At 44.1% G+C, this 27,953-nt stretch overlaps 1 protein-coding gene across 1 annotated transcript; it reads left to right on the top strand.

The window, feature by feature from the left end:
• The first annotated feature begins 4,271 nt into the window (after window positions 1-4,271).
• On the top strand, window positions 4,272-23,924 carry LOC124266626. The gene is made up of 6 exons (XM_046701426.1): window positions 4,272-5,516; window positions 19,292-19,518; window positions 20,020-20,246; window positions 20,446-21,193; window positions 21,526-22,228; window positions 23,417-23,924. The coding sequence occupies exons 1-6, from the start codon at window positions 4,935-4,937 to the stop codon at window positions 23,603-23,605; spliced, it is 2,676 nt and encodes an 891-aa protein (XP_046557382.1). The 5' UTR covers window positions 4,272-4,934; the 3' UTR covers window positions 23,606-23,924.
• The last annotated feature ends 4,029 nt before the right edge of the window (window positions 23,925-27,953 follow it).

Below are 27,953 nucleotides of genomic sequence, written 5' to 3'. Positions count from 1 at the left end.
GCCGCCATATAGCTGGAATATTGCTGAGTGCGGCGTAACACTAAACTCACTCACTGTTTTCCCGACACAATGAGGTTGTTACATATGTAGTATTAATATGGCATGGATGGGGATGTTCTGACACCAAATGCGTTGTTTCTGTTGACGTGACATGACACCGTTATGACGTCACCGTGAGATGTTATAGGGTGTTCATGCTACAGTCGAGGGTGTCCTGAGAGCCAGAACGTTATTGCTGTTGACGTGACATGGCAACCAGTGGATTCCGTTTCGTCGGAACATCGGGGCGATACCTTAACGGTGATGTTGTGTATTATATTTAGCGGGTGTTCATAAAACCCATCGTGGTTTAAGCTATTGACCAAAGGATTGGCTTGTCACGCCCACATCCGGGTTTAAGTCCCTAAATGGGTACAATGTATGGAGCTATTCCTAGTGTCACCGCAGGGAGTGGTCGATGGAAAACTTGACTAACCCTCAAAGCATTTCTGTTTTTATATGACAAACAAATTAATACTTACACATTGTTTTGTTAATGAATATTGATATACGTCACTGGGATACGATGGAACGCATCAACGAATGTCGACGAGACTGACCATCTGATCCTGTTAGTCGCCTCTATGACCGGTATGGTGTACTGAAGACCAATTCCAACCTCGATCTTCAGGGGTCGCTAGAAAGTACCACAGAACATTTCAAAACCACATATTTTGTCAGCAAAAGGTTAAGGATTACAATTAAATCTATACAAATTTATAGAACCTCTTGCGTGTCATTTACGTAAGAACGAGTGAGTGAGTATGGTTTTACGCCGCTATCAGCCATATTCCAGCAATATCATGCGGGGGACACCAGAAATGGGCTTCACACATTGTACCCATGTTGGGAATCGAACCGGGTCTTCGGCGTGACGAGCGAACGCTTTAACCACTAGGCTACCCCACTGCCCCCATTTACGCAAGAGGTGACGTACACCACTGCAAACTTGGAGTCTCCATTTTGAAATGCGCAATTTCTTCGGACAGTCTGACACATGACTACATTACACTTGTGCTCGACATTACGTACGTGTTTTCCGGCGACCTTGATCTCTTTGTATCGGTGTTGCATTGTGTTTTATACAGGATGCCGGTGTAGGATGTGATGTGGGTGTCTTTACAAAGGGTGATGGCACAAGATGGGGAGGAAACCATTGTGTGGGAAAAACACATTTCAAGTGGTTGGTTACAATGCTGCAACTTAGGTGTACGTGCGATAGCAAATGTTCAGTTATTGTATATATTGTAGATGCAGAAGTGACGGTATATGTGTTGTGAACTGACGGACAATAGAAAATGGTAAAATACACATTTGAAAATCGAATTTTGGCAACAAATTACAAATGTTGTTACATTTCTGGGATGAAAACAGTCGAGGTAACGTCAAATATCCCAAGTATCATATAAACTAAACCCGAACACCAGTTCTTGTGGTTTCTTGTGTCAGGCAGTGAGTGAGTTTAGTTTTACGCCGCTTTTAGCAATATTCCAGCAATATCACGGCGGGGGACAGCAGAAATTGGCTTCACACAATGTACCCATGTGGGGAATCGAACCCGGGTCTTCAGCGTGACGAGCGAACGCTTTAACCACCAGGCTACCCCACTGCCCTTGTTCCTGGCAGTAAAGATGTAGAAAGGATACTGTTTGTATGTCAGACGCTGATATACACGTTTTCAGTTTTGGTCTGTGTTTATCATGTCCCGAAAATATATTCTGATACATATTAAATATCAGTTTCTTCCAATGTCATTCTGTGATGTCTTTGTGTGTGGTTAAAAGGTTCGCTCGTCACGCCGAAGACCCGGGTTCGATTCCCCATTTCTAGTGTCACCCGCCGTGGTATTGCTTGAATATTGCTAAAGGCGGCATAAACCATATACTCACTCACTCACTGAGGCCTGGATCTGTAAATGCTGAACCGAAATGCAAACTGAATATGGACGTTTGACGGCAATGTCAAACATATTTGATCAGCTTCGTAGCTGCAATAGCATTGTTGTATTATATTGTGAATATGTATGTATTTATATGCATGTTGTCGGGTCGCACTGGCTTCTTGATAAAGTCATTTTATTTTAATTAGTTTTGATAATCATTCAGTAAATTTTAACGAGACAGTGTTTTAAATTAACTCAGAATTTTATAGCACTGTAGTGTGTTTAGATCAAACGTGAATATATTGTCTCGTTTTAGCTCATACGTTGATAGCAAGGGTTGTGTACACCTTTCCCGGCATGAACAGCATTTACAGACAGAAATAACAAACATATTTCATCACCACCTCGGCTTTGTTCGTTCAAGATGGCACAATGACATCAACAACGCTTGTAAGTGACACATGAAATGAAACACATCCATTACACTACTCGCCGAGCTTGGGTCACGAAGCATTACGTCATTCAGATGCTCTTAAAGCAATGTGTTTACACGGTGACTGGCCACGCTGACCATTGTGTGTGCACCAGCGTGGAAATCGTGTCGTACGACTTGACAATAAACAAAGACAGATCACTCAACTCGGCGATCGGGGATTCGATTCACTGGAACGATTTAACCAAGGAAATTTCCGACAAGCAACGGAATTGTTCACAACAAATGTCAATTCTGCGCAATACAAAAAAACCCAGAAAACTCTCTCTTTTCGAAGACACTTCAAATGAAAGTCATTTTCTGTATCACTATCAGGTACCCAAATTCAGTAAATAGCCTTAGTTAAGCATGAACGTAGAATATTTTTCACATTTAATTTGCGTTATCGGGGACGGACAAAATCCCAACCAGACAAAATCCGAATAAATTGTAAGTCATTTTTCTCACTGTTGAGATTTTGTCCGCAGGTGCAGACATTTTGTCAGGGTGGGTTTTTGTCCTACATTATCGCGTTATCGCGTCCCCCATGAAGGAATAATGTGTAAAATGTCGCTTCTTCATGAACTTACCATTTGAGATTAACTTTATACCCAGTGTTCGACATATCCTAATTCGTTGTAGCCTACATAGAGTTATCTTTGACGGACAATTGACGGGAATGTAGAGATGCGGTGGTTGTGGAACATCTTACTCATTTTCATCATCAAGGTACCCGTGAAGGTCCGGGTTAGAATATTTATCTTCAGTAACCCATGCTTGTCGTAAGAGGCGATTAACGGAATCGGGAGGTCAGGCTCGCTGACTTGGTTGACACATGTCATCGGTTCCCAATTGCGCAGATCGATTCTAATGCTGTTGATCACTGGATTGTCTGGTCCAGACTCGATTATTTACAGACCGCCGGCATAAAGCTGGAATATTGCTGAGTGAGGTGTATAACTAAACTCACTCACTCGTCATCAAGGTTTGTGTTACACTAAACGTAAACATGGGATTTCATGTCTGTGAAAAGATGGATTTCAGGGAGATCCCTCTTTATTCCAAATATGTTTTAAATGAATTGATCATGTCAGATATTAAAGTTTTATTATTGGCTGTCTCAATGCACGCGTTGTGGACGACAGAAACTGTTTGTTTCGCACCTCGGATAAAGAACAATGCAGTAAAGAAACCATATTTCGAAAGACGCCGTTGCCGCACCATAGTGGGGCGCGACAACAACGACCGTACGCAACGACCGTAACGTAAGTCGACGTTCCCGTAGTGCAAGGCAGGTGTAATGTATTAAATCTCGAAGATTTAGCCACCACTGACGTATACATTTCTCATCCGCCCCCAATCAACGTCAACATGCTAAATGCATTCCGAAAAACATATTTCAAACGGTCATGAAATCACAATAAAACCGACTGCATAACGTTCGTATTATATTCCGTTGCCAGGCCACGACGCCCCAGCGCTGCGAGGACAGAAACCAGCAAATTAAAGAATCCATGGTTCTTAATAAACACACGTCCAGCATTGTAATCACGGCGACTTGGAATTCTCGTTTCACATTCGATCCTCACGCACCCGATTACACTGCACGCTTGCCCTACCCCAAGTAAATAAGCCCGCCCTGTTTTAATTGTCGCGTTTTACAATTTCCCGCTTTGAAAGACCAAACATTCAAACGACACGAGCAGTAACTCGGGCCTGCTGTCGCTATGCACGCACGCTCACAAAAAGGGTCCTTGCTCCAGCGCTGAATTACGGCGGGGAAGGGAGATAACAGAGGGGTCAAATTTCACCGCCTCTCATTCATGGTACACACGAGTCGTGCGCGCCGAAGGTTTTCGCTTATCGACAATCTCAATGTATGAACTTTACCCGTTCGGAATTACGACTGGCGTGGCACAGCACACATAAATCCGACAATTGTGAGGGTTGCTCTCAAAGCCTGGGTGGGTCTTCCACGTTGGTCGCTCTATTGATTCGTTGGGCTGGCCAGCATAGCAAATCGCCCCAAAGGAGCTGACGGAGTATTGGTAGGGTTAGGGAAAAACGCGTTCTGATCAATTCAATTCCAGGAGCTCAATCTTCCGACTGCCGGAGCGTGAATTCATTCTCATTTTGGTAGTTTTTTGTCTCTTGGTTAATCACCGCACATCTCAGTAAGGCGACCCCGGTAGACCATGTAATCGTCAAGCGACTGCCCCGTGAAGCGTGACAGCTCGGTGAGTAGCCCAAGGCGTTTCATACTATTCACTACCACAGCGTGCCGCTCGCTTGAGAGCGAGCTTACGGCGGAGCCAGTGGGAGCGTAGCAGCGACTCGTAGCAGATGTGTCAAAAGCCTCTACGGCGATAGTAAACCAGTAAATGATAGATGTGCCGGCCGCTCTGGCGGACTGAGGGTTGCGCAAGCGGTGATAAGTGGGGCGACGGCGGTGAGCGGTGGCGAAGGGGCGGAGCTTGAGTGGGAAGCGGAGAGAGTAGCAGGTCGAACGATAGCCACGGATTCACTTTACGTTTACGGGGGATGGGGGAATGTGAGGCGCACGAGCAATCTGCGACTACGAAGACAGACCACCCACCAAATGATCTAACAGACCCACGGACAGACATGATACAAAACGGTCCCATCGCGGAAATGGCTGTGGATAGCCCTACTACTAAAACTACGAAAACTTGTAAGGATTTGAAATCGACGAGTGTCAAAGTGAAATCTACAACACCCAGTGTGAAATCGACATCGGTTCAGGAGAACTTAGCATCCAACCCAGCTTCCCTTCTCGCCGCGATTGGCGATTCCGAGGAGTATGTGAAACCGATTGTTAAAGACGGTGAAATTATTTTGGAAGTTGAGTGTGGCCAAAATAAGGCGTATTTGTACTTATCGAAACTTTGCCAAGGAAGCAAGGGCCCGTGCATATATTTCCAAACTTCGTGGTTAACACCCAATGAGTTTCAGTTCGTCAGTGGACGAGAGACCGCTAAAGACTGGAAGAGATCTATTCGCCACCATGGAAAGAGTTTGAAGCTTCTGTTGACAAAAGGCATCTTGTCTGTTCATCCGACTGTATGTGATTGTGAGGGATGTCGCCACGGGTCCAGTACGCCGGTAAGTTGGTTAGAACGTCATGCCATAACACGCTACACCTCTGTCAAGTACTGAACAACGGTACCATGTGTATGTACTGATGTAAACAGACACGTGCTCTCTCTCTCTCTCTCTCTCTCTCTCTCTCTCTCTCTCTCTCTCTCTCTCTCTCTCTCTCTCTCTCTCTCTCTCTCTCTCTCTCTCTCTCTCTCTCTCTCTCTCTCTCTCTCTCTCTCTCTCTCTCTCTCTCTCTCTCTCTCTCTCCAATCACACATTTTCCCGTGAATGTTCACAAGTGATATTAGTTATGTTTTATTACAACCAAGGTTGTCACCTGTACGTTAAAACCACACGCCAATATGTGCCAGTTTAAGTCAAAGTCCCCTCTGGGTATTTAGACTTCATGCTATCTGCCGTGGATGAAATTTGTGGGCGTGACATCCCGTTGTATTTATATCTTTATTATGTCGATGTCAAATGCAGGGAACTAGTTAAACATTTCATTAAATTGAATGTTGAAAATTTCAATGTTACCACCTGTGTTGAAATTAACGAATGCCAGAGTATACATTCAATTACAGTGAGATATATCCAAGTGTTTATTTCACTTGTCGATTTTTCTCGCCGCGTTCTCTAAATCCCAAATCCGATACTGTAAAGCTTCCCGAATCAACACAGCACTACCGTGCGTGAGGGGGAGTGGAATTATCCCCAGCTCAAACCCCGAGAAACTTTGTCCCCAAGTCGTGGCAACAGCCTATGCTCTCTTCCCATTGTGTGCGAATTACAAAGACTCAGTGTTTAAGGTGTGAATGATTTGAATACTCCGCGCTCCGCCGACAGGCTAGTGATTCTAACTAGCTAAAAGCCTTATTTACGGGAGACCCTCCTAAAGATCATTGTCAGAGCGGTCCAAAGTTTACATTGAGCTATGTCCATACCGCGGACAATAGGCCCACCAGTTTTGACGCGAGTTTACAATTGCCGTTCAATCATTTGGCGACGCGAATGTTGACGGAGGCTTGAACAAGCGTGCACGGAGCGAGCTGAAATCGCGGCTGTGTTCTGATTGACAGGGTATCGGGAGAATGGACAAGCGTCACTCATTTCAGCGTGGCGAGTTCTAAGCGAGCTGTGGAGAGTAGAAATTATCTACAGATACAATTGTCCTTGATGGTATTATAGATACGACAATGACATCGATGTTGATATGTATCACCCACGCATAATCGACGCTCACGTCCCCGTGTTTATACTCACGCCGAAACCAGCACATCGTTGCTGTGAAATTGACACGAGTGAACTATTTCGATCTGAATTTGGTGTGAATGATGAAATATGTTCGTGTTTAAACGACGGATACCAACATTTACACAACAGGGTAGACTTAAGGGTTTCATTATTCACTGAGAAACAGGTACCCTTCTGTTTGCCATTTTTTATAATTATCTGGATAATTATTTGTTTCAAAATATCTCTCTACACGCATCGTAAAACTGTTCGGTAAACATAATTACAGTGTCAACGTAGTAATTTGGTAGCCGCTGTAGGATATGTTCGCCACCCAGAAAGAGAGAAAAAGGCTAACCCTAACGTAGCAATGAGTATTTGAGGAAATTATTATTGGCAAACATGGTAAAATAGTTACAAAATAAGGTGGCGAACATATTCTATGATCGCACCTTTATTTGTGCAAAGTAACAATCATCAGTTCAACCCAAAGTAGCGTTTCCAGAAGGCACACATGTGAAACCTCAGAACCACCGCATCCCACACACTTCCACAACTTGTCATTGATGGTTAGTTATTTCTTCCTGGTAGTACTCATCGCGTAAGGAAAAATGCGACCTGGCGTCGGAAACAAGATTGATTTGAGCGTAAAATGGTCCTGGCACATTGCCGAGGCAGAATGATGTCGCCGTATCGGGGCACACGTGTTTGCGCCGTAAATTGTCGTCGGAGAGGGCGTTTTTGTCTTGAATGTGCCGGCAAGTTGCGTTCGTGACAGAAAGCGTCGGTTTGACCCTTGACGTGACAATACGTCGTACGTTTAACGTAATGTAGAGCACGAATGGTTGTATATTGTGCGGCACAGACTCTCGGTCGTGGGGGGGTTTATAGCGAGTTATCGAGTTTCACTGCTAGGTTCAGATTCGTGTTGTTCAGTGCAACTTGTGATTTGCGTGCGACTTAAGTGGTATTTTGTTACCTCAACACCCAGAATTAATATTCGATCGTGTTGACTTTTTCCATAAATTTTCAATTTGAGACTGGCGAAGAACTGTAAGAAATGAGCTTTTACTAACCGGTTGTCGTGAACTCATCAAACGAATTGTCATATAAAGGGATGTTTGTTCCTATTAAAACCTTATTTATTGTACAGTTTGAAATACTAACCCCTGAACGCACCCAGGAACCCTTCTACAGAAGCACGGTAAATGTGCTACGCACCAAACATATCCACACTACAGAATTGTCATATATCACAACAAGATTAAAAACCATTTTCTGAGCATTTGTTACACATATGTTTAACTTATGTTAAATTTGATAGACAAAAGTTCAGCTCATCTTTAACGTAAATGTTGTTAAATCTACAACGCCGATTTAATACATATAGCAGCATTGCGATGTCACATCAAACGCTAAACGAAATATTTACACTAAACCCTTCACCCCCGTTATTACACGCCACAAACGACATCTTAAGTCGCTAAGCCCCTAAAACCAATAAACCTGCCGATATCCCTTAAACCAATGACAAGACAAACGCTAGTCAGTACCCGCGGAAGACTTTACTATCTCCACAATCCTTTGTTTGTGTTACGACATAATATCCCCCTCCCACCCCAATAAGGAAGCGAAAAATGCCCAGAGGAAAATGCCGGTTATTTCGACCGTGCTTATCAGATGCAGCCGATAAAAATCGCGACCCCCAGCGTTCCTCGTGCCGCCCCCAGCCGTAACCTCAAGCGAGAAAGGTCCGAGAGTTTCTAATAGTTTTACAGCCGGCAAATGATCGGGGGATATTATTTTTCAGCTATTACGTTTCTCGTTAGTATAATGCCCTAGTATTAGGTCACTTCCACGTCTGCCTAAGATAATTACTGCTATTTCACGCTTCCTCGTGCCCAGCTGTTTGGCTGAGATTGTGTTCGGACCTGCATAATGTATTAAGTCGCGGTCGTAAAAGTTTAAATTACTCCCATACAGGTTTAAGGCCATGAAATCGTATTTTCTTGCCGCAGAAACGTATTTTCCAGATTTGTTACACAGAGGCAGCCTTCGATTTCCCGTAGTAGTTTCGACTTGAAATGACTACTTTCGTCTGTGTCGAGAACGCTTATTGTGCCTGTGTAATTTTGAAAGTAATAAATTCAAAATTCAGAATAAACCTGACTTCTATTCAAATGATGCTAAGTTTCATATGAAACATTTGTATGATAGTCTAGTTTAGTAGTAATGCGGACTGTTGGTGTGCTGCTGCAGATGCAGATACGTTCTCCAGTTAACCTGTCAGACAATATTTTTGTTAATATTTATTTTTATTTTATAATTCTATCTTAATTAATTGTGACTTTATAGACCCAACGCATCGATGTACCAATTGTAAAGCATTCAGCAATTTGATATATTTTCTACTCAATACTATCTGGAATATTTACAGTTAGGTAACAGTCGAATCTTTCTCTCAGTTGTGAAGTTACAGGCACGACGCATTCCCTTCCATTCTTGAAGCGTACAGTTTACTATAAATGTCACTAAACATGCAATAAATATCTTATATCATGAAACCTGTTCTAACAACAAACGTGTGTATTTCTGCACACAGCAGCAAGTCATGCTCAACATTTCTTCCGTTTATATAAATTCACGTCGAATGACCTCTACAGTTCTCCACATACTGTCAGTCCCGACACAAACTCGGCTCCAGTTTGTTCACTACGACCCCTCAGGATGCCATCTTTCTAGAGAACATAACACTCCTCCACATAATTCCCTGGTTGAAGAAAATATGACAGGTTTATAGGAGTATTTAAACATATACCGTTGAATATAATCTGAAGCGAAATCTCTACTCATCTATTACTTTCGAACATGAAACATATGTTCCTAATATTCCTGAAAGTTTCTTCTATTACTTGTGAATGTGTAATGTGAAAATTTCGTTTCTCATGGTCTTGAAAGTTTCTTCTAATTCTTGTGAATGTGTAACGTGAAACATAAGAATCTTGTCTCCGCTTGAAAGTCTCTATTCTCCCATATCTTTTGAATGTATACGTTGAAACGTAAGTTTCTCACGGGCTTGAAACCACAAAGTTGCATCTTGCTCAAGCAATCGACGACGGTTAGATCCCTCAATCTCACCCCAATAGATGCATAAATGCCACATTTAGCCATTTTCCAGCCATACGACTCCGACCTGTAAATAGTATAGCCAGGACCAGACAATCCAGTGATTGACAGTATGAAGATCGATGATTTGCGTTAATCAAGCAGCCCACCCCACACCTTTGCCCATCCAATTCATTTAGTGGCATATAACGAAATTTCTACACACGAAAATGTGAATGTACTGAGAAAATGAAACAATGAAATTATTTCAAAATGAATTTCACTACAGTAGTCAGTAAATAAAACTAATGGCATCAAAGTCAGCTTTGTGTTCATTGTACTGATATGTTCCCAGTACGTCATCGCACGATATCTGGATTTCAGGGAAACTCACCAAACTTACATCCTTGCCAATGGGTTCTTTCAGTCCGTTTTATCGACGGCTTCCAATGTTTCTGTTTCATTTATCCTTACTATTAGTCCGTAGATGTGAAATAGATACAGTGGTTAGATGACTGACTTACAGAGATAACTGTATTCCCCCTGGTCTTCGGGAGTAGTCTCCCTTAACGTAGGTCGTTTAGACCCTGACGGTCGAACTTGTCGAATCTTGTCCACGTTCATCTACCATTTGACCCTGCCTTTCACCCTATTTAACTATTGTCGGTTCTGTCAAATCTGAAATATAACATTCCCTTATGTATTAATTTGAAACTGGTAAAGATATGAGTCGTCAGTTTACGATGATCACTGACACACCGGTTCGTGTTTATTGAGAAACTCGGTGGGTCACAATGCTTGTTGATAGGGACAAGTTTCTCCACGAGTGACCGACACTCACTGATGGCGTGAATCGTTGCTCACGATAACATGAGTTTTTTTCCTCACGATCAGGGTCGATCACAATCAGAACGCCGAAACATAGTTTTACATACGTGACAATGGGTTGACTAAACTGGGGAGAGGAAGTTTGTTTAAACAGCGATAAGAATTTTTTAACATTTGCTGTTTACGAATTGATAACACTTCCGTTTTGAGGAAAACGCAATTTTCAAACACTCTACATTTTCCTCGAAATATTTTCGTCTTCGACAAATATGGACATGCAAGCATGGTTGTATGTTTTGCCATTATGTTAATAATGACGCAACGTGTACTGAGTGCTATATCTTATACGTTTCCATGGTCTCCAAGAGCCTGGCTCCATGCTATTGAATATAACGTGTAGTTCGTTACAATGATCGCCTGGCATCATCGTTTTGGTAAACGTAATATATTTTCCACGCATTCCAAGAGCTGTGATCAAACTTCTATAGTACATTAAAAATGGCGCTTGTTGTTTCCTTTCCTGGTACTTAGCATTAAGAGGATAATATAATAAACTTGGCTAGGTGGCAGTAAAGAGTGTCCACGTAGGGTCCATCGTAGTAGAAGCACACATACGTGCATGCACATCGCAATATAAAAGCAATGCAATAAATCTGAAACTACGTTAAACCCATTTCACCTCGCTTAAGACCAACATCACACCGGGCTTTCCTCCAACACCGAGTTGACACGCCACGATATTACTGAAACACTGCTCAAAGCGGCGTTAAACCAACTTCGCTCATTTATACGCTTTTTAATAATGGTCACGATTACGCAGATATTAAATTCTATCGATCAAACTCCGTCGCCGGTGTAACGCTATCATCCCACGTAGTTCCTAGTCACCTGTTCAATGACGTACAGCTTTAAAAGAGTGAGCGACCATTGTGCCGTGCCTTACACGACAGTAGTTTAATTTATAGCTTCAGGTATAGATACAATCCATTATCGCCATGTCATGCAGTATTTGATATGTATCCGCAATGCAGTGTCGGTTCTACATCGAACCATCTGGTGGACGCAAGAACAAATGATTGAAAGCGTATTTTAATGGATGCATTTTTAAAACAAAGTCGGGAAAATCGAAAAATTTAATCCATCTCGTGATGGTATCTAACGACAATCATTTCGCTGTATGGGCAGATGCCTATTATTAGAAAGAGTGAGGGTGAATTATTCCTCAAAATGAATTATTCGGTAGTCGGCACTTAGTTGTTGGAACTACGAGAGCTGATCGCACCGGTAGCGAGCCAGTTGTACACTGATACGAAGCCCAGCGCCGTATGGTGTAATTTGCGCTCTAATTGTAGATCCCGAGCGTATTCGATAGGCCCAGCATTATTACAGAGTTCGGTGGGCGCCCCGAGTTATAGACCATTGCACAAATCCGGGCGGTCACGGCCAGCGGAATCGATTCCAACACTTAATCCCAGAGCGGCGCACAAAGAAATTTATTTTTCGCTCGACGGCGCGTTGAAAAAGAGCCCCATCGTAAATACCGAACCCGCATGCCCCGCTAAGCTGTGGCGACCGAGCAGGCTGGACAACCGCGGCTCATACCAAGTTCGTGAGCAAAAATTGCAAAGCGGTTCTATCAAAGTCTCCAGCGAACGGCGATAATATGATAGAAACGAAATTTACTACCGGTGTCGACCCAAGCTGGCCTCCGCAAATATTGATCCGGATCGCATATGGCGGGTATCGATTGCTTTACTCCGCCGGCACGTAGCCCGCGTTAAACTATTTCCTAATGTTTCAAAGAAACACGCACTGTTTCCGCTGCACAAGTCGCGATGGGATGGCGTAGAGCTGTGCCGCACTGCACGAGCGCGAAACTAAATTACTTACGAGTGTCAGCATTCTAATGCTCTGGAGAAATCCGACTCAGCAGGCACGAAACGTGCTATCGATCATATGTGCGCAAATCCGGTCACGTGCAGTATTTGCATACGGCGGGCTTTGTCGGCGCCGGGAGTCGGGAGGGCAAATGTAAGGATGAGCTGCAAAATTAATTATTAGGACACTGGAGAGTACAGCGGGTTTCGGGGAGGTCGCTGGCGAAAATTGAAAACCCGAGAGTGGCAGTTCACGGCGTGTATCCGCTGGAGTTCGCAGCGAGTTGTGTGGCGAGAACACAAAGCCGACTTGGATCTTCTCACCCTCCTGGCACCGAGTCGACGGCAGTCACTAATCGTTTTAGCGTGTGGTGTGTCCGCCTCGGGGGACGCATTAATTGTCACCGGTCTTCATTAAGTATTTCGTATGATTAGAGCCACGCCGTGGATGGGAATCGTGCATTATTAATTCAGGCTAAAGTATCAATCTAGCTTGCGAAAATGAGATTTTCTTCATTAATTCTCTTTTCGCTTTAGACTCGGCAAAGCTCTAGGTTTCCACCGCCGGGTGTAAAGGAGCCTAGCCGCTTCACCAGTTCCGAAAAGATGAAGCAAAGAGTCCCCCGTGAAGCCGGAATGTAATTTTGCACAGTTAAAAACGCCTGCGGAAAGCTTCTTCATGTGTTCCGCCAAGTCGTATCCCCTGTCGAAGTCCCGTATCACGAGTTCCTAGATCACCTCACACAATGTTATTCCACTATTCTGGTACTTCGGTGAAGTAACCCAATCGGGTGTTTCATGTTTTGAGTGGACTTCGACTGGCCTATGTTTTAAATAAATTTTCCATTTTTTTAAAGCGTGCGTATGTCTGCGTGTGTACGAGCACGGGACTCATTCGCCAACATGACTCCGTTTCGGATTTGTCATCTCGGCCTCCGTCTTACATGCCACCAACTTAGAAAGTCATTTCTAACGAACGTGAAGTACCAGGCCTTTGATATTGTAGGACAGTGGTGGTTCTAAGAATCCCGGTTCAAGCTGTATCATGTCTTTGCACTTTATCATATGGCAGTGGTATGACTGTTCCCTCACATGGCTAGCTCATCATGTATAAGTCCTATGTTCGATGCTGTTGGTGATTCGCGTATTCAAGTCGTTGGTATGGGAGCATAAACCAGTTTGGTGGGATCAAAGGTAGATGTGATAGGGTCTACATCAGTTATCCTAGCATTGGTTAGCCTCAGTCAAAGTAGCTCTGTTAGCATCGGTCAAACTGGTTGTGTTGGCATCAGTCAGACTGGATGTGTTAGTATGAAACTGGTTGTGTTGGCATCAGACAGACTGGATGTGTTAGTATGAAACTGGTTGTGTTGGCATCAGTCAAACTGGTTGTGCTACTATGAAACTGGTTGTGTTGGCATCAGACAAACTGGATGTGTTAGTATGAAACTGGTTGTGTTGACATCAGTCAAACTGGTTGTGTTGGCATCAGTCAAACTGGATGTGTTAGTATGAAACTGGTTGTGTTGACATCAGTCAAACTGGTTGTGTTGGCATCAGTCTGGTTGTGTTGGCACCAGTCAAACTACAATGTAGTTGTGTTAGTATAAAACTGGTTGTGTGGGCATCAGACAAACTGCATGTGTTAGTATAAAACTGGTTGTGTTGGCACCAGTCAAACTACAATGTAGTTGTGTTAGTATAAAACTGGCTGTGTTGACATCAAACTGTTTGTGTTAGTATCAAACTGGTTGTGTTGGCATCAGTCAAACTGGTTGTGTTAGTATGAAACTAGTTGTGTTAGTATCAGTCCATTTCTTAAAGCGTGTTGACATCAGTCAAACTGGTTGTGTTAGTATAAAACTGGATGTGTTGACATCAGTCAAACTGGTTGTGTTAGTACCATACTGGTTGTGTCAGCATCAGTCAAACTGGTTGTGTCAGCCAAACTAGTGCCATGGCTTCTGCTCTGTCCGGGCTAAGCTACGTCCGGAACATGTCTGATAGTGATTTCCGCAACGTTATTCGCCGATAAGAGATAGTGCAAAACGGGTCGGCGATAACGTTATTGACATTTAATGCTGCCTGTCTCTCGGAAACCGTCAGAGAAGAGACACGCTCAGATAACTACCATTGCTTTGCTTCACATGAAGGCCCCCAATGCAACTTTAATATCTCACGTGTACATGACAACGGCCTTCGCTGTTTAATTGTTGTCGTTGAAACGTTGTGAGTAGCTGGACGCATATCCGCCGTTAATCGTTCTTACAACATGTCATGCACAGCACGTGATACTAGCGTTTCCAAGGTAACTAAACGAAAACGCAGTCAAGCAGTTAATTTCTACCACTTTATCTCGACTGTTGTCACTCGTGCTCGCCTCTCTGGATTTCGGGACTGATTACGACATTTCGTCCTGCCGTAATTCGGAAAGTGCTTCCTGTCACGTGATCACCAAGTGGAAATAATCAGTCGATGAGGTTTACCCAGTGGCTCAAGTGGTAGTGGCTCGCCTTTGTTTGACGCTGAGCGCATTAGTTTGGGATGTGACCCTCCCTGCATTATTAATTATTTAATGGAGAGCTGCTTTATTAATATCACATGTTTCAAACCCAAGAGAAATATCGAAAAATTCTGTATTAACAATCTTCAGTCATGCAACTTGTATCTTTGCTTTAAATTCGGCATGCGAACATGGCATCTTCTTGATAATATTTGTTTGGAATATCTATCCGAGTGAACGGGACACTGTGATTGACGTTGAATTGACGGTCTAAGCATACAAGTAATATATAAAATTGTTGCTCCTTTAAGACATACATCATGCATCGCAAATCATTATCCTAAAAGCTTTACCGAAGAGCCTTTAGCCAAATTTTGTTAATTTCCATGCTAATAACCGATATGTTTTGCGTCGCCGCCATTTGAAAGGTTACATTGGCAATAAATACGATAAAATAGAGCAATTATAAATCGGTCAAGCGTCAGTTGTACTGGCACAGGGTGTTGATTGACCGAAGGGGCAATCATGACGGGATTTAGGCACCGCGGGCGTAGACGCCTCGACGCCAGTGTTGGCGTGAATTGTGACGTATATAGGTAGCTGGAGAGAGATGTTACTCCGACGCCAAAAGGGGCTTCTTCCTACACGACTTCCCATTCTGTCGAAACCAGGCATAAATCAACCGTTTTGATGCTGGGCGACTCTCGGCGACCAGCGCGGGCTGAAGGTGTCGCATCGCCACATAAAGCAGCGAGCGGCGTTCTAATCAACCGTCTCGCAGGCGTTGACGGGGACGATAGTGTCTTCCGTTCGATATGCGGGTCATACAACAGCGGGCGGCTGACGGTAGATGGCGCTCGCACACGTTCCGCACGCGCATGATCGACGTTAACATTGGCCATGGCTAGGGTAAGATTGGCGCAGTTTGGACGGGGTAATAGGAAATATCGACAACGTCGCAGGCCGTCTTTGTTTGCCTCTCCGGTAACAGCAATCTGATGGGGACCATCTCCTGCGATCTGGCAACCTCTTCCGCCTGTGTGATTTCTTGAACGTGTCTCTCCGTCTCCTGAGACCGGCACTCCTTCCCGTCCTAGAAATTTGATTACAGGGGGCAGAACGGCAAGGTTGTGGATGACGCCCAAACAAAAGCTAGCACTTAGCGCCGTGCTTCTGGCGAGGTCCTTAAAAGTTGCCTAAACACCGCCTTCGATCTCTATCCACGGTGAATCATATGTGAAGGACACCCCCCCACCCCCACCCCGAAACCTGCACCTGATGTCCAATAAATAACATGGCGCTATGCGTTATGTTTTGTGTTGTAGGCGAGATACGTACATGTATACAGTTACGTGTAAATACTTTTGTTTGGGACAAAGACGTGTCGGTGAGACATCCAATATATCACACATACGTATCATAAATAATTGACGGGGATAAATTATGTTGTGTGGCTTTTTTCGCTCAATGTTCTGACGGGGAGTTGAGGTTATGCACCGGCGTTGGGGTTAAAGCCTTTCCCCTCCCCTTCCCCAATCTACATTCTGGGTAGGGACGAGTCCCACATGTCTCATGCTCTGCGTTGTGAAGGGTCTTCACTGACGGCTGCGGAACGAAGGCAAAACAAATAAACCTTGTTCAAGGCGACTGGATTCAGACATTTACTCTCGCGAAGAAGACTATACCTAAAACCACGGGGTGCTTCAGCGCGAGAGCTCCCTCTGTAAGCTGTTTTGTCACGAACTAGGGGATTTTGCAAGCGCCGTCTCCCGACCTTTTTGTTAGGGAGTGGTTCGCGAGCGGATAGGGCTTAGCTGCGCGCTGAGACACCGAGGTTGTTCGAGACCCGCTTACGCCCAGTTTATAATGATCCCAATTGGAAAAGCTTGCCTTTAATGGCCTACGGGTGACGGAGCCGCCTCCTTCTGTAGGTGTGGCACAGGAGCGAGGTCAACCCGGTTTAATAGCGGATTAATAAGCAGCATTTGCGGCCCTCATTACACGGCGATACCCCACACGTGAAGCTGCTCCTAAATGAGGACATGCTGCCGCCGCAGCCCGTCTGTAGCACCTGAAGACGAAGCTGAAGTAGCCGGGAGGCGCTTGGGCCGCAGTTGGAACAAGCAGTGACTCATTTTTTTTATGGCCAGTAGGCTGAATAATTCCTCGTACATCCCATGTATACGATGTTTACCGAACGATTTCCTCATGCATTCAGCTTTGATCGGTAATTGCATTCCAATCTGTTTCATCCAGTCACTTCCGATTAATCAGAACAATTGTACGACGTTTAGATGTACAGAGCTATACTATTCCAGCGTTTGTTTTTACAAGTGAATATTTGTACACTTCTAACGTGAAATTAATATCAAGAAAATCGTTACGTATTGATATTAAAATAACCTTTGATGGGTTTTATATGATTTAATTCCGGACGTGAAGCTCCGGGTTTCTGCATGTATAATCGCTGTTACACAGACGAAGGTAGCCTAAGCAGATTAAAGGCAATTCCACGTTTTGTCAGCTTCGCACAAGACGCTGAACGGACACTGATCTTCACACTAACAACCAGCTGTGATCTCGTATTCTCAAAGGAGATAAGTCCCGCCTTGCGGATAGTGTTTCTCAAACGCCGTGGGGATCACCCCACCTTAGAAATCTTTGGCATCGTAAAGATAAAACGAACGCCGATCAAGCTTCCCTCGACAACAGGACAAATCCAGCCCCGGTAGGACACCCGAGAGGACCGCACCGCTAGTCACGTACGCTGATAAGCCGTCAGCCGCGGCTAGAGAGGGGGATAAGAAGCTTAGCGAAAAATATCTTTCCAATAGTTTCGTTTTGACGCATAGCTGAGTGCCCCGCTTGGGGTATCCAAGCGTCTAGTCGGCCTATATCAACTCTGGCAGGCGTTCCGTCAAGACGAACCCGGCCTTTTGTCACCCCCACGCGTCCGGGGTTCGGAGATAGCGGGAGGTCTTACCGAGGGGTCATGACGGCGAGACAAACGCACAGATAAAGAGCCCCATAATTTACTGGGAAGACGACAGGTGAGGAGATACGGGCGCCCAAGTCGTTCCTATCGGCGGGGATTGGTCTCGCATTTCCTTCTCACCTTTGCCGAGGGAGACGTTCAAATACATATCAACCCTCCAATGCTGTTGGAGATTAATGTTTAGCTAACGTTTGCTCTATGCAAGGAAGATTAAGTTACCGTTTAGCCCGCATTGTTGTATTGGCAATTTTGTTTGATTTGGCCAGATCGGATGTATTCAGACCTATGCTGCAAATTTAGCGGTATACTAGCCAAGAGATAAAAATATTCTTAATGATTGAATGCGAAATAAGAGCTATTGCATGTTACCGAGAAATGACATAAAGTTTAGATGTACATGAAAGCAAATTTAAAATTATAGTAGTTTAATTCAACAATCGGCCCAAGATGCAGCCAAACTCGCTTTTCTGAAGTCGCATGGCGTCACGAATCCTCTTAAAACACCATATTCGCCAGCGCATGAGCGTGCATCAAATTCTTGATCGATACAATTTTTTATAAAGTCATTTTTAAAGTAGTAACCAGATATCTTGCTGAAAAGACATCCATGCTGAATGCGAACAGCTGAAGAGAATGAAAAACGGCGAACATGTGATCAATATCGCCGCGTGGCGACTGTACACAAGTATCGGCAGCGCATCGACCTGGCGTTTTACGTTATACTGTTGTCCTCGTGCATTTTGAGAATTCACACACAGTTCTGTACTTTGAGCGAGGAAATCGAAGCTCCGCGCAAACCTCCAGGGAATGCCCACCATGAAAGTTGGGCATTTTTAGCAAACGCCTTCAAAACTGATCCTATCCATCTAATTCTCAGGTGTCGTTTTTATATGAATTCAATTTTTATATCATTTAGAAAACAGGCTATGTTCGTTACATGTTTGCAGTATGGATCGCTTCGGCGTCCCAAGGCTATTAACCGCTACATGTGTTGTCTACGTGTTAAAACACAAAACGCCTAGTGTGAAAATTATATCGCTTGTAAATGTTTACCTCTTTCGTATCAAACCGCCGCCAACACGGTGCCCTTACAGACCCCGACGTCGCCATCTAGCGGCGGCTGACGTCATGGGAAGGGCGGTAACTCTAAACCTCTTTAACGCTTGAGCGTCACACAGATCAATCTTCCGTTTTGTTTCCACGTGGTGGAAGTACTTATTATCGTCCCAGGTGTTTCATGTTTGTCCCCTCCTTGCAGACGCGGTGTCGGACTGGAGAGAAGCGCAAAACGCCCTCCACTCAGGAAAAGAAAGTCAAGAAATCATCTGGGGCCGTGGAGCATCACGCAAATGGCGCTTTCAAACCCGTGGATCGTTGTCGACCGACTGAAGGGGCCAAACCTCCATCAGGTGTGGAGGGTAAACTGCCCCAGGATCAGAACCTCCCCAACACCAGTGGGAAGAAGGCAACAGAGAAACACTGCAGGTAGAATAATTGATGAAGCTTATAATACATTTCTGTGCCAAAATTTCAATCAGTTTTGACATGTTCCGAATCCTGAAAAAGAACTTAAGATGTACGTGTTCATGCATTCATGCATGGCTGTTCTCTCTCATGAGGAACTTATTATGTTCTAGATTAGAAAACCATAGGTGCACATTAGCTTTTCGCGTGTTGTAGTTGAAAGGAAACCTCGTTAGACTCGTTAATCTGCTGATGGTATGTCGCAGCGCCTCAACTATATATGACGGTGCTCGTAATACTAACCACTGGTTTGTCAGGCCACCTACACTAGATTGTTTACAGACTCCCGTAAAAAGGTTAGACAATTGCGAACTGCTAGGTATAACAACAACTCGTTTTCAGAAACTTTCTTACCCCGTTGTTTATTTGGCGCTGTATGATCGTGATATTGCTGATGAAACGATTTGTCTAACTGTCTCATTCACCAGGTCGTATTATCAAACACTTTAATCTGTTTTTCAGCCCCTTGAAGGAGTCCACGTCAACAAATGTCATAGACGCACCCAAGAGTCAACAGTGTGAAAGACTGATCGAATCGGAAGTTCAGACCTTGAAGAAGGTCAAAGTTCAAGGTCAAGTTCACGTCGATTCGATCATCTCAGTACCGAAGATTCCAGTTATTGAAAACGTACCTGAAGTAGTTTCATTACCACCTACTGAGACACGTGCTTCAACACTACCAGTTAAAGGTATTTAACTTGATTATATTTCGGTTAGAGCTTCCTGAAAACATGTCCGATTTCGGTGGTTAAACTTTCATCTTACAATGTTTTTATTGTGTAATTAGTGAGATGTGGAATTTGGACTGACCTTGGTCCTGAGTTTTTGTTTTATAATATTATTTTCAAAGTTACATTACCTATATTCGCCATTACTTTTATGTTTTAGAGGTCATCAAAAGTGATGAGCCGCCGCCACCAAAGTGTGAACAAAGCGCTGAACTACCCGAGGTCAAATACAATGAACCCGTGTCAACGCCTCTACCACCAGAGGTCAAGGTCGAGGTCAAGGTTAAAGTGGAACCGAAACCGACAGCACCGTGCCCGGAGCCTTGTGTCAGCGACGTATCATGTTCTGACATCAATGTTACAGAGTCTGTGTGTGTGACGGACAGTGTAGACGTTTCCGTCAAAGTGGAAAGCGAAAAGACAGAGACACTTCCACGAAGTGCAATGCCTGTCCCAATGGAGGCAAACGATGTAAATATTTCAAGCGACGCCCAACCGTCCTCGCCCTGCTCATCTAGTTGCCCCTCGTCACCGGAGCCAACCGGAGACTCGGAAATCTGCCAAAGGACGCTGCCAATGTGCCCCAAAAATTCAAAATCCCATTCCGTCAAAGCAGCAGAGAGACATGTCGAACATGCGAGTGCGTCATCATCACACGGGAAAGAACCCGAAAAGTGCAAGGAAAGTGTTAAACCTAAGACTCACGTCACGCACGAGACGAAACACAAAGTGGCAGACGAGCATATTCCCAAGTGCAGCAAGAGGGAACAAGAGAAGGCGTCACCACGGTCGATACAAGACTCTCGGACGACAAATGAAGTCGCACAAATTCGACAACCAGAAACTGGCGACGCCGCCTTCAGCGACTACATGAGACTTCTGGCTGCCGGCCACGGGCCTCAGATGTTGTAAGTTTTCACTAATTTGAACGTCAGTGTCAGGCACAGATAAATCGTGTTTCAGTGTCGTAATATTTCATGTCCTTGCAAAGCTAAAAAAAACCTGTTTAAGATTTTTTTCATATATTCAGAAATGTGTATATCGTGACATTAGAAAACATAAATCGTGTTTTCAATGTCTTAATATTTCATGTCCCTTGAAATCTGTAAAGAATGTTTTTTTTCAAAAAGTGTTTAAAAAGACGTTTTTCAAATGTACTAAACTTTGCATGACATGACACTGCAAGAAGGCTTTGGTGATATTTGGTGGTCATTACCAGGAACAATGCTTTGTCTTTCAGGCATCAGCCCCCGTCAGGAATGGAACCGATGTATGACATGAGGCCGCCTCAAATTCACGTCAATCCTGCAATGCTTCATCCGCTCCACGCATGCTCAATGTACAGCCACCCTGGAATGGTCCAGAAAGAACCGGTGTTATACCCAACAACGGCAGGTGCATTACCTGCTAATATCGGGGCGCCATGTTTTGCCCCAATGCATATGATGCCGCCTAGGGTTCAATACACGGTTCCCCAACCACCCATGGTGGACATGTCTCGATCTCTCCAATATTTACCGTTACCCGGAAGTGTTCCGTATCACTGTGGAACTATGGGAGGACTTAAACGAGGGAACGTTGAAATGGAGACAGCTTCCGCCTTGGATTTATCTACATCTAAAAGACTACGTTTAGAGTATCCTGCGCCAGATTACAGGTTGGACACGTTGCCTGTTTGTCATGGATTCCAACCATATGGATACGATTATTCCAGAAGTTTGAGTGATGAGCTGTCACGGAAAATGTACGCAGAGGAAGGTTTTAAGCCGACCGGAAGTTTAGACTTTAAACCCTACACCCCATCTTGGATGGACCACGCTGGGAAATCTGTTCTTCACAGGTGTACGTGTGCTGAAAGCAGGCCCGGCGACATCCGTTTTTGGTCTGTTGAAGATGTGTGTAGATTCATCAGTATGCTGGACGGATGCAGCTTATACGCCGAGGTAAGGATACATAATTACATCTTTGAAGGAATTATTTGCGTTCCGGGGCCCATGGCCTTGAAGCTAAAGACTATTTATATCTCGTATAAATTGAGTTTAAAACGAGGGTTATATTACAGTTTTAGTCATGAAGTGATAAATAGGTTTCGGCAGTTACTGAATAATTGCCAGCCTTATTGCGACAAACCAGTATCGATCCGCAGTCCACCAGACGACCGTAGATCTGGAACGAAAGTAGACGTAACACTAGTACGACCTGGTTATTATCCGTTCTCTCCAAACTGTGGTCACGACAGTAACGAATCGACCATCATTTAAGCCGTCACACGTCTACTGGGAATACCGTGTCACAAGTAGTTGTGCCGCAAGTATCACTTACCACAGAGACCTTTCCACCTAAGCATAGTCGCGACTAGTTGTGTAGATGCTATTATTTATCATCACCGCGGGCTTGACAGACAGACCGTTGGATGGATAGCGCTTTAACACGTGCTGCCGCAGCGCGCTACCAGAACCAGATTAATCTTGATGCCACAATGAATATTGTCAACCCTAGTTAGTGGGGAAATGACAATAGCTTAGCGATACCCAGACGTAAAGCGAGACAGACCACGACGACATTGAGCGTTTATATTGCCGCGTCTAGAAACCGACGACCCTTCCATATTACCCGAGACCTGTGACAGTATGTATCATAAGGTCTTTCGTAGTAAGAAATATTCAGATTTTGATATCTATTTCAATAATAGTTCTCTATTTAAGAGAATGAGGTTGTAATCCCATTTAATCTTGACAATTTATTAAAATAAGGAAGTAATTTGAATTAATCTATTTTGTTGAATCTGAGGAGTGGTTCAGATTACCCGCGTTTATTTATTAAGACACTATTCTATATCCGACCTCCTGGATTTATTAATATTAAATTACACGATGGTTATATCTGTCCTATAGGCCTAGTTAGACACGACGGTGATGTCTGTAATCATGGATGTATTAACACTTTATTTCACAAACCTATAACTAACGATTACATCTGTATATTGGGTTTAAGGGACTGAAATGAAACAACACATAATAAGGACATATTTAATCAGTTATGACGCAGGTCTACTAAAATTTTTAGTGTTTCGTTTTTATTTTGAATTGCTCAAATATAATGCAAAAAATAATTAAATTATTTTGTTCCAGAATTTCCGAGAGCAGAGAGTAGATGGAAAAATACTGCCTTTACTAACAACAGACCACCTCATGAAAAATCTTGGCATGAAGCTTGGGCCAGCCCTCCTTGTGTCAGAAGCTGTTGCCAAGAAGGTTCAGGAAGCTAGCAAATTCCCCGGATGTGACAACTGCCGGAAACTGATTCTTGGTGCTAGCTAGGCGCATGCGCACATTATTGACAATGCATTGACTTGAAGTTGAGAGGAACTTCGAATAAGACTTTCCCAATGGACAAACAGTGCTCTTCATCTGCAGAACAATTGTGATATAAGTTATTCATGATAATCTAACTCTCGTTCTCCGTTCCTTGGGAGAATTCGATAATGTGTTCGTCAGCACGAACGAGTATTCGTTTTGTGATCGTTGAGTTTTGAGATGTGTTGTGCCGTTTAATGTTTTGTGCACGAACTTTTGTACTGTCTTATGTAGAGAGGTATGTCAACACATGCTGGATTTTATAAAGAAATTTCTCATGGTATTCATTTGTTCTGTTGTGTAACAAAGATCATATACAAATTGGTACATGGTCTCTGTGGACCGCCTCCGTGGTGTAGTGGTTAGAGCGTCCGCCCGGAGAGCGGAAGGTCGCGGGTTCGATCCCCGACCGCGTCATACCAAAAGACGTTAAAATATGGTACTTGTTGGTCCCTGCCTGGCGCTCGGCATTACTGGGTACAACAAGGACTTGTCGGCTCGGAGACAGTATAATGTGTCTGAGAGGGGTATTCATGCTCCACTGCGGCATGGTATCTCAGTGAGCTAGCACTATAAAACCAGCTTAAGTCTGGGCTAGTACAAGCAGCCGCACATACACAGATACACACGCATGCACGTCGTCATATGAGCGAAATATTCTCAAGCACGACGTTAAACCCAATTTCACCTTACCTCACATGGTCTCTGTGTGTACCATGAAGACACACTACCAGTTCTTGCATGCATTGGTAAGTTGAAAATGATTGCTGTGGATGCTGTGAAACCGAGTCAAATCGAACATGCCTTTTGTGTAATTTACGTGAAGTTGAACGTGTAGACAGTGAAGCTACTTTACATCGAACACGGATGCAGTTACAGCACGTGAAGACGATCGTTTGTTCAGCAAAACTACGTCAAGTCGAACAGGCGGAACGTGTTAGCTACGTAAACGACGAACGTGTTTTCAGTAAAACCACGTCAAGTCGATCAGGCGGATAGTGTTAGCTACGTCAAAGACGAACGTGTGTTCAGTAAAACCACGTCATGTCGATCAGGCGGATAGTGTTAGCTACGTCAAAGACGAACGTGTGTTCAGTAAAACCACGTCAAGTCGAACAGGCGGATAGCTACGTAAAGTCAAACACGGATACAGTTTAACATATGTTATATTTGGGATTCCACTTTCTCAGTGAAGTACAGATTCATGTACTTTTGTTAGGGTGAGTCCCATCCGGGATTCGAACCCACACTCTCAGAGTCAGGCACGTAACCGCCAGCACACAAAGTCAACTATCTAACCTTCAGTCGCAGTACAATATGCACTTTACTAAAAAAGTGTAATCACAAATATAACATGTTACACTTGACCTCCTTCTAAACGACATTGTGTATTCACGGATACAGTTAAACCACCCATAGTCGAAGATTATGAAAGAATTAGCGTTGACACTGACCACACCTGCTAGTCGAACACTTTGGGTAACTCGAAATATACGATCCCCAGCTCTTCGAGATAATGAAATTTATTCTTACAAGAAACAACTTCAACGTGTCTTGAATAATTCCTGATATCGGTTGTTTTATCTCTATAAAAGATAGTTTGTTTCAATATTGAGCTGATTGTGGCCATGAATGGATTTGCAACACAAATAATATATTTGCAAATTTCTGTTAGCATGAAGATCAAAACAAATACTGCTTGGCAGTTCCGGAAGTGTCGGTTTTGAGCCTGGTAATTTCATTTCCGATTCTGATATTTTAATGTCTGTGCAGTTTGTCACAGCTACTACTACATCGATCTACGCGTATAGGGAACATTTTAAACCACTACCTTATATCAGAGGTCTAACATCGAACGGTTAGGGATTACAATGGACGTTCGATCGTTCAGTATATTTGTCTTCGGCTGAGACGAGAGTGCGCTGTATGGTGTTCTATACTCCAAAAATCAAAGGAGTAATGCTTTCACAAGAAGGCAAAACGTATTCATCAAAGTTCGATCTTTGAACACAAACGATGTCTCCGTAACGTTGAACCGACATCTCAAGGAATATAGGAGACGGCCTCCGTGGTCCAGTGGACAGGTGGAACCGAAAGTCAGTAGTGATACACACTGGCGGCGTCGTACTAGGTAATACTTTTTGTTACCCTGCCTGGTGCTCGCCATTGAGGGGATGAAACATGGACTAACCGTCTCTGAGTCCGCATTATGAGTGAGTGGATATTTTTTACATCGCTTTTAGCAATATTCCAACAATATCACGGTAAGGGACACCTAAATTGGGTTTTACATATTTTACAAATGTGGGAATCGAACCCGAGGTTTCGGCGTGACGAGCGAACGTTTTAACCACTAGGCTACCCAACCGCCCAAGTCAGCATCATGCGCCTCAATGGAGTATCCGAGTTGAACTGCCGCAGGTATCCAAGTGTGTTAGCATGCCAACACGTCCCAATGTAAGTGTAGCAATCGTAAACGCGAGGTAAACCCAATAGTTCCCATCTCGTCCGATATCGGGATGCAGTGACACGCCTGCCTGGGCAGCCAACATTCATTAGTTACCCGTCGACTTTGTCTCTGAGTGAAGCGAACGGTAGTCTGACCCGGCATATCATTAACATTAGCCCAGGGCACGAACAACCTCGAAGGACCGTCGAGATAGTTTCGGATACGTCACGCATTCAGTCGTCGACACGTACCTTTCCGTGATCAGGATGCACAACATCTGAAACGTATGAGAAACCATCAGATACCAGTTTTCCTCAACTTGAGGTACTGGATACGTTATTGCCATAGAATTCCAGCGGATGACAATACAAGCATTGGGTATACGCCATGTTGACATCCTGTCCTCGATACATGACAGCGACACCTGCAGGCCTGCACACCTGTACACCTCCTTGTAGTGAAGCTGAAGGGAAAACGGAGACATATTTGTGACAATGTGATAGCATAACACATTTACGACTATCAAGAGGTGGCAGGGAAAAGTGTTTAAAACGTTCGCAAACACGGCATAAACCTCGTTCACTCACTCACTAATTCACAACCTATCAGAATACGCAGCAACACACCTGAATAATGATTAGAAGGATCTTTATCGCTGACAGACCAACAAGATGAAGTGGCATGAACGCTGTCCAGATGCTTCGACAATCTGTTAAGTCACATGGTGGAGCGTCTTCATCTTGTCGGTTTTTAGACTATAAAGTATCAGCTTCTACATTTGTGAAGAGACGGCGAGCAGCGTCGCCCACAGTGGTCGTGTACGTGATCACCACACAGGCCACAGGCGTAGCTCAGGCCAACTGGGGTGGTGGGGTAGCCTAGTGGTTAAAGCGTTCTCTCGTCACGCCGAAGATCCGGGTTCGATTCTCCACATGGGTACAATGTGTGCAGCCCATTTCTTGTGTCCCCCGCCGTGATATTGCTGGAATATTGCTGAAAGCGGCGTAAAACTAAACTCGCTCACTCAGGCCAACTGGTCTGCTGCCCGTTATTTCACAAGCCGCTGTGACCAAACTTGATCATTGCTTACTGGGCAAAAGGTCTTGCATATTTTGTGTGACAAAACGCATTGTTTTAGTTTGTTTATCCCCTCACTAAGAAATATTCCTGTCAATAATCAAGTCTTGACCATACATTCTAGTGACTCACACCATGAGGATTCATCTACGCAATTAGGAAACGATGACATGTGTCAACCAAGTCTGACCACCCGAACCCGTTAGTCGCCTCTCACGACATGCATAGGCTGAAGACCAATTCTAACCTGTATCTTCACGGATCGTGAACATTTTGATTTGATATGGAAATAAGCTACTCAAAACAAGGTTAAAACACTCACAATTCTAAAGCTGTGTGTACTATACATTGGCGTAGAACAGATGCGGGATTGATTTGTTTGCGGTTTGCCTTGAAATCAATCGTCTTGTCATTTTATCCACGGAGTGCGCCGAGTTGACCCGAACATCTCTCAGGGTATCACGTGGCCAACTACGTCAAGACAACAAGGTCTAACTCATGTACCCGGAGCGGCGGGTATGAAACGTAGTATTTCAGGCTAATGTTCACAGACTCCCCTGAAGGGACTGAGAATACATAGAATAGGAATTCGCGCACACAGAGCCACGGACAATGTTTGAAGTCACTCTATTCCACAGATGAAGTGAAATTAATAATATCAGGGAACGATGTCTGGTATCAAACATTCTTATCATGTTAGAAATTAATCCGGTTTCCCTTGGAAATGTACTGTAGCTGACCTCCCCTCGCTACTCTCACATCTTACGCCACAATCACAGACCTCCC

This window comes from Haliotis rubra, unplaced genomic scaffold (genome assembly GCF_003918875.1).
Source record: "Haliotis rubra isolate DU_JTF1 unplaced genomic scaffold, ASM391887v1 Scf127, whole genome shotgun sequence".
NCBI classification, from domain to species: domain Eukaryota; kingdom Metazoa; phylum Mollusca; class Gastropoda; order Lepetellida; family Haliotidae; genus Haliotis; species Haliotis rubra.
Note: the sequence above shows the minus strand (reverse complement) of the source record. Positions and strands in the feature narration are given on the sequence as shown.

Excerpts from the sequence above, each read along its gene's own strand:
- LOC124266626 (XM_046701426.1), top strand. The coding sequence starts at position 4,935 with ATGGGGGAATGTGAGGCGCACGAGCAATCTGCGACTACGAAGACAGAC. Across the intron at positions 5,517-19,291 it reads GCCACGGGTCCAGTACGCCG|ACGCGGTGTCGGACTGGAGA; the intron begins GTAAGTTGGTTA and ends CCCTCCTTGCAG. Across the intron at positions 21,194-21,525 it reads GGCCACGGGCCTCAGATGTT|GCATCAGCCCCCGTCAGGAA; the intron begins GTAAGTTTTCAC and ends TTTGTCTTTCAG.